Source organism: Clupea harengus, chromosome 16, assembly GCF_900700415.2.
Source record: "Clupea harengus chromosome 16, Ch_v2.0.2, whole genome shotgun sequence".
NCBI classification, from domain to species: Eukaryota; Metazoa; Chordata; class Actinopteri; order Clupeiformes; family Clupeidae; genus Clupea; species Clupea harengus.
In genome coordinates this window covers 257,157-265,205 of record NC_045167.1, presented here as the reverse complement: position 1 = coordinate 265,205, position 8,049 = coordinate 257,157, and the positions used below count along the sequence as shown (strand labels likewise).

The window sequence follows — 8,049 nt, the reverse complement described above, 5'->3', positions numbered from 1 at the left end:
ACATTTACACTTATGCCTTATTCCATCAATCTAATTGTAAAAAAAAAGGCAAATTGTCAATTGTTCAATCTGCACACTCTGACCCTGATTCTGGGGGAGCCGATCTGAATCAGGGCAAAACAGGGCAGGTACTCTGTTCACCTGTTACAATTAGGTTTCACATCTGTTTTTGATATGTTACAGTCAGCCGTTTCCGACTGCACAGATCGACAACAAGAGTTATATTTTTTGAAAGATTTTAGTTTATTGCAAATAACACAAACAGTAATGTAGAACTACAGTTATCAAAAAAGGGAAAGAATTCACGGGGAGGGAAGTGGATGTGTGCGTATGTGTGCGATGAGATCGTCACTAGAGTGTTGGAGGGAGAAAAAAAAGCGATAATATGTTGTCGTATGGTGATAATAAATTGTATGACAGTTATATTTGGGCTATCAACATTTATTTATTCTTAACTGAAACTGTTTTGGAAATATTACGGTAACTTCACCGAACAGAAAAGACTCCCACAAACACTTAGTTTTAGTTTTAGTACTTGTCATGCAGATGAAAAGTAAGCTTGTGCTTTATTTATCTTCTGTCATCATGTTACCATGGCGCCTTGAGATCATTGTATTGTTTTGGTGCTATATAAATACAATTGAATTCGATTTAATCTACCACATTTTGCTACCATATAAAAGCAAGTTTCTGTGGTAATTAACTTTCTGTGTAGATAACGACACATATTGTCCTGTCTTCACAACATTAAAGCAAGTGATGTTCATGCACAATCACTGTCCATTGTTCTGTACAATTTAGTAACTCAAATGAAACCCAAAAGCTAGGCTAGAAGGGCTGAATGAAGAAAGAAACCTTGTGTCAGGGACTTATCCATTCAAATTAGACATGAATGTCTTGATTCTGTTTTGATTCTGCTTGTATGATGTCACTGACACAATATGATTTTGCTCGACATGTCGAGCCAAAAGCCAGGATACAGTGGCTCAGTGAATGTGGTGTGTATTTGGTGCAGAAGAGTCATTGTATCAGAGACACTGTAGAAAGACAGAGTTCCTGTCTTGTGATTAACATACACTCCTATTCTAGAGGTGGAGGTGGGCTTATGAGGGAATGACATTAGTTTATCATCATGTATAAAAATGTACTTGTATGAAGTGGAACTTCCCAAACTCCAAGACTTGTTATTGTGTCCTAGTTGTATAGAAGCAGATCTTCCTTTCCTTGTGAGCCCTTTGTATGTTACAGCAATGTAAACATTTCCTGAACACTCAACCTCCCAGTAGCAGTGTTTAGATACAGCTTCTCTACACAGCACCTGACACATATCAAATCTGTCTGGATGGTCAGGATATGAATGTTTCACACCAGGGCACCTTTGTACAACTCTGTTTCCCTCAGACAGTGTGAGTTCATTATGAGCAGTGTTGGGATCCAGGGTTAGCTGGCAGGCATCTGAGGGAGGATAAAACATGACTCATTGAGCAGTGGTGATTTGGGACATAATGGTTTGAATTATTACAATTAATGAATTATCATGTGCACTACCAGCTAGAGCAGGGCACTATGTTCTCCTCTTGTATATGTGTGTTTGCATTGTGTATGTGTGTTTATGTATTTGTACATGTAGTACATATATGTGTATCATATACTTACACGCCAGGAAATCCTCTCTGGTCGTGGGTTCAGGCAGTGATAGACAGCTAACAAGCTCTGCTGTAAAGACAAAAAGACACCTATCAACAACCACAACTTTCTGGGTCACATCAACATTGTATTCAGAAGTGATGTTTTCAAAGTTATTGTACTAATGCATCTCATACCAGTTTTAGAAATGGCCTTTAGTCCCCGCTGGAGTGCATCCTCTAGTTTCCCCCTGAGCTGAGAGAGTCTTTCTTTTACTTCATCAAAAGACAGATCTGTGTGGGCCGTGTGTATGGATGAGTTGTCAGAAGCAAAGGAGGAACGGAGAGACTGGAAACTCTACAATAAGAGAGAAAATGAGCCAAATGTCATTTAACAAACATAAACCTTACTCCAGGCCCTACTGGAGCACTTGGCACTGACCATAGGGTTGCAAAATTCAAGTCTTTCCATGGGAATTTACGTGCATAGAATGTCACCGCGCTGAAGCTATTTGGTGCATGTGACAATAAACACTTTGACTTTGACTTTAAATAAACTGGAAATTTGGGGTTGTTTATACTAACTGTATTTACGTTGTCATATATAAGCAGACATGCCTGCAAACATTTCTGATACAAATTAAAAAAAAAATTAGTTTGACCTAATCTATTTGTGAGTAGAACTTTAATGGGTTATTTCATTGAACAACAAAAACATGAATGTTAAATAAAATAAATGTATCCCCCCCCCAAAAAAAGTCCCATTCTAAATGTAAAATGAAAGCATACATCTTTAAAATAGAGTTTTGAATTACGTTTTTTATTGCTCAGCCTTTAATTTGCAGTAATTACTTTTATTTTCGATAAGTCGCCCAACTCGCGCTTATTTTATGAACCCCAACAGCCGCAAGTTATCGAGGTGATGGAGTACTTTTGTGTGGACATACATACATCCTACTCTCAAAAAATTAAAAATGTAGCCTACTGTATACAAATATACTTCGTATTAAAATGAAAAAGTAATAAATATGCTAAGTAATTACAAAGACTTTGAAAAACTACAGAAAGTCATAGGTTTATGTTTCTGGCAGACAATGTTCCCAACTAGCTGCACCCAGGGTCCAGCTGAGCTAGGCTTGCCTAGTCTTGTTTTCAACTACATTTAAGTTCCCTGTTATAGGCTAATTTTTACAAAAAAAAATGTCAAAATTTTCAAAATTCCCGAGCTAAACTTTCCATGGAAAGTTTCCGAAAATTTACTGGAAAGGTTCTGCCCCTTTGCAACCCTAGCCCTGCATCATAAATATATACACCGCATTTGGTGTGAAAATTAGGTACTGGTAATTTCTAGTATAACAATTGAGGTGCAGGAGACTTTTGAAGACCACGTCCACTCTGACATGTCCAGCTCCAGTCTGATCTGAAATCTAGTCAGATCAGATCAAATGCAATGCAAAAGGGCATCTATGTCAGGGGTTATACATGTAATATTTAAAATGATATAACAATCACAATGTTTCTGCATGGGACATTGTGTAAATAAAGAAGAGTGCCTTGGTTACCTTTCCTTCTCTATTATGTTTACCACATCACCAAAGAGCACCTGCATAGGAAACTGACGTTTTGACTGACAGGTAGAGCGGTCTCAACAGTGACTTTTTACAGAACTGCATAAATAACCTGATCTCTTCTGTGATAATGCATCATATTTGAGTCGTGACAGTACCTTAAGGAAGCAAATGTGGTTGTCAGTGTGTGAAAGCTGCGCCAGCTCAGCATCTCTCTTCTTCAGCTCAGCAATCTCCTGCTCCAGTTTCTCCATGAGTTCTTCAGCTCGATTCACCTCAGCCCTCTCCTGATCTCTGATCAGTTCTGTCACCTCAGAGCGTCTTCTCTCAATGGAGCTGATCACTTCAGTAAAGATCCTCTCACCGTCCTCCACTGCTGCCTGTGCAGAACTCTGTTTGGACACAACACAAGAAGACACAAGACATGAATTGCTACAGCAGTCTCTTGTTATTTCCTCTGGTTAATACAACTCACCTGAAAAGTTTTCACAGCCTGTCTCAGGTCCTGCAGTTCAGTCTCTTTTTCCTGGATTATCTGTTGGGATTTTCTCTGAGTATCACCCAACTGTTTCTGTGAACAGGTACATCTATTAGAGTCGTGTATTTAATGTATTGTAAGAAAAAACAATATCATGTATTAGTACAGATAAAGTCACTTTTATGAATCAAAAGGTTAGAACTCAAAGTCATCAACATAGACTTTGACTATTTTCATTTAACCATAACCATGAACCCTGTAAATGTATCAAACGTTGGATTAAAAAATGTTAAAGTTGGAAGGAATAACTTCAGAGAATGCTTCCGTTATTCACAGTCACATATTTATCAGTGCACAATAGCGGGGTGAATGGGGTGACGTCATCCGTTGCCAAACTGAATTGTGGCTCTGTTGCGTAAGCCAGTCTTACCTGTTTCTCAGTTCTCTCTGCTGCAACTGAGACTGTTTTATGTCCATTATGTTCATCCATGACACACAGCATACATATGCATATCTGGTCAGTGCAGCAGAAGACCTCTAGTAGTTTATCATGATGAGAGCAGATCAGATCTTCTAGTTTACCAGCTGCTTCAATCACTTTGTGTTTTTTCCCTGGGTTGAGATCATTATGAATTCTGAAGTGAGTTTCACAGTAAGAGGCCAGACACATCAGACAGGACTTGACTGCCTTTCGTTTTCTCCCAATGCAGACGTCACACTCCACATCTCCAGGTCCAGCATAACAGTGAGCAGCTGGAGCAGCCTGGAGTCCCATAATCTTCAGTTTCTCCACCACTTCAGCCAGCATGGTGTTTCTGCCCAGAACTGGCCTTGGTGTGAAGGTCTGTCTGCACTGTGGACAGCTGGGGACTCCCTTCAGATCTTCCTGATCCCAGCAGCTTGTGATACAATCCATACAGTAACTGTGTCCACAGGGAATAGTCACAGGATCCTTCAGTAGATCAAGACAGATTGGACAGCTAAACTGGTCCTGACTCCAAACAACACTGGCCTCTGCCATTTTGAGTCACTCTCTGTCTGTCTCTGTGTATTTTCCTCTCTCTCTCCGTTCGTGTCGTTTACTGTTGTAATCTCTTCCTGACAGAGTCAAGTTAGAGGCAGAACTGAGTTTCGTTTCTCTGGAAAGGGCTGAGCGCTGAGGGGTGGGAGTGGCTTCCTTATTCTGTGAGAGTGGGAGGGGCAGCAGTGCAGAGAGCACAAGAGAACAACACAACACATGTTAACCCACGAGTTGGATTATGGGAAAAAGGGAATTTAAGGACAATCATCAAGAAATACACATGGTTATAATTCTGAAAAAAAGGCCCAAAAAGAAAAAGTAGGCGTTCAAACAATATACAGCCCTGCTGCAACAAACAAAAAAGATTGATCTCATGAAAAAAAAAAAATCCTCTTCTCTTGCAAAAGAGGATCTAAAAATCAAAGTACTGTATAATCCAATGATCCCCAAACAGGCAAATAAGAGAGTATTTACTCCATAAACTGGCCACAGGCTCCTTACAGAAATCCTCCAGTTTCTTTTGTTTGACAGTCTCACAGGTGTCCCACACATACACTTCTTTCCTGCTTCCTCAGGTGTGCTTTTTAGGAGAGAAACTTCCTGTTAGAATCGGTAACAGTCCTGATAGCAATTATACACAGGAAAGTAAATAAAGTATACAATTATACAGACAAAAAATAAAGAATACAATGTCACCATTTACCAGTAACTTATAATTAAAGAGTACATTTCCCTTAAGGACTTCATCTATCTAGCCTCCCTCACTACAATAAGGAATTGAATCGATAAGCAAGAATCGGAATGGCATCGGAATCGTTAAATATCTTATCAGGCTGTTCAACCAACATGATTTTACCATTTACTGTATATATATATATGAGAATAAATCAACAGAACATGGACTGATTTATCATCTTTTATTACCAAGTATACAAACAATATGTACATTCAAATACCACTTGGCTTGACTAACACTGTGTACAGTTCTCAGGTAGATTCAACCCATGTTCGTCCGCTCTGGTTCTCTCTGTCATCACCCGTCACAGTTCTGTGTATTTGGTGTCCTGAATAGAACTTTCATCACATTTTGGCACTTGATGCAGATTCTCATACTCCAAGAAAGGAAGGACTCTGGTGATTTAATTAAGCCACTGATTGAAACTGATTGGTGAAATGTTTAAGTCTGTCTGCGGTGTCTTCTCCACTCCAGGAGGGTGAAATGTTTAAGTCTGTCTGCGGCGTCTTCTCCTCTCCAGGAGGGTGAAATGTTTAAGTCTGTCTGCGGCGTCTTCTCCTCTCCAGGAGGGTTAAATGTTTAAGTCTGTCTGCGGTGTCTTCTCCACTCCAGGAGGGTTACCGGTGCACTGGTATGTGTCTCTCCTCCATCTCTACCAGCTCCACTTCCTTGAGAAGGAAGGCTTAGTTTTTTCAGCAAAACATGAACACAGTTTGTCAAAATGGCTTTGCGTGTGTCAATAATCCCCTCGCTTTTCAGCTTGTACTGGGGGTAGGGGGGCTTCCACCATGTTTTCGTCTGACTATCGAACAAACCTAACATGAAGAGAAACACCATGGAAGTCATGGATAAATGGATAAATCTAACTGGAACAATACACTAAACAAATTACACGAATTACAGAGTCTCTGGCTCCTCCTTGCATTAAGTCAAAATAAGTGACCACGACATGTGTGATCAAAGGCTGGGCTACTGCATTCAGTTTTTGATCAAATCATTTTTTAGACAAATAAAAACATAAATACCAGCACAAAATAAATAAAACCATCTTACAGGGAGCTGCTGAGTAAATGACAATGGCAATGTTTCACCAAATATTTCCAAGAATAAAACATCGGAAAAATAAATCTTTACAGTTCCTAACATCTTTACAGAGATTGAGTCACAGTCATTTGGCTGATTCCTAGAGAGAAATTCATGATTTTTTTTATTTCCCTCGCCTTTTTTTTGGCATTTCTTTCTGATGATGATCTGTATATTTGCTGATAGGCTGTTACTAGCTGTAGCATTTGTGCTGAAGTGCCATCTTTCTTTCTAGAGAAATCTCTCAAATTCTTCTGTTTGTTTTTCTGTGTCTGTTTGTTCCTCTTGCTCTTTCTTTTTGTCTCAAGTGCTCTATCTCTCTCTCTCTCTCTCTCTCTCTCTCGAAAAGTTAAACATTTTTCAACTTTCGGCGCAAGTAACGCAACGCAACAGAACGCAACGGAACCACAATTCAGTTTGGCAACGGATGACGTCCAATTCAAAGTGAATAGGGATCCGTCAACGTTGACAGATCAACGCAACCGTCTGAGAATTACGGAAGCTATAGTGGAGTATTTAGTAAAGTTTAAGAGTTGCTGCGTAGTCTTCCTAGCCGGAGAGAATAGCCGTGGTAGTCAGAAGATGATCATCAAATTGGATATAGTTTCTCCTTCCTGTGTGACAAAAATGTGACTTTATTTATTTGCAACGTTCCTCAGGGGGAGTACTTGTACTCTATACCACTGCACTTTGTTGTACTCTTAATCTTTTTTTAGCTTATTGTATTGTTGTGTTATATGTTGTCCCTCGTGGCACCAAGAGGATCAGCGCTCCGTATTTTGATGTATGCAAATACAATGACAATAAAGGCTTTTCTATTCTGTTTGTGTTTTGGCCTGTGTGATTCCGCCCTTTGCCCATTTCTCCAGTATCATTTTGACACCCTGCGTTGCCACATAAGAATGCGAACACAGCGTGCGACCACCATGGAAGTAGGCCTAAGCAAACAAACTCGACCAAGAGAGATAATGTTTGATTCTTCTCAATCAAAAAAGCCTCGGTATCCTTCTAAAAAGCTGAATAACCAGAGACAAAATAAAATGCGGGACATCTAGGAGCCCAGAAGAATTTTAAAATGAAAATTTCACTTTTTTAGTGCTTCTACACATTTGGGTATCTGGTGTGCCAACCAACCCCAAAACGCTGAAAAAAGACAACCCAGTCAGTTTGTTATGGGATGTCTATATCAGAAACGATGTGATTTTCAGATTTCAGATTCCCTTCAGGAGGGAGTCCTGTAGGGAGTACGGAGTCTCTCTACATTTAGGGAGTAGGAAGTCTCTCTACATGGCCTCGTAATGTACGTTTTTTTATTATTATATGGTATTTGCTTCTTTGCCCATTTAGCACTAGCTAACACTAGCTGTAGTCATAACTTAGAATATATGTATGCTAATCTAACACTAGCTGAAGTAATACCTTAGAATAGATGTATGTATATATATATATATATTAGATTCATGCCAATGTTAATATTCTGGAAAATTGTTAGGGTAATTTGCTGCAATATCTACTCCATTGGCTAACGTTATAGTTTG

At 39.4% G+C, this 8,049-nt stretch overlaps 1 protein-coding gene across 1 annotated transcript; it reads right to left on the bottom strand.

Annotated features, from left to right (window-relative positions):
* Positions 1 to 224: 224 nt before the first annotated feature.
* LOC105905534 (tripartite motif-containing protein 16-like) lies at positions 225 to 5,069 on the bottom strand. Its single transcript, XM_031582569.2, has 6 exons — positions 4,102 to 5,069; positions 3,669 to 3,764; positions 3,352 to 3,585; positions 1,824 to 1,983; positions 1,657 to 1,716; positions 225 to 1,455 (listed from the first exon to the last, which is right to left on the bottom strand). The coding sequence occupies exons 1-6, from the start codon at positions 4,690 to 4,692 to the stop codon at positions 929 to 931; spliced, it is 1,668 nt and encodes a 555-aa protein (XP_031438429.1). The 5' UTR covers positions 4,693 to 5,069; the 3' UTR covers positions 225 to 928.
* Positions 5,070 to 8,049: the final 2,980 nt, after the last annotated feature.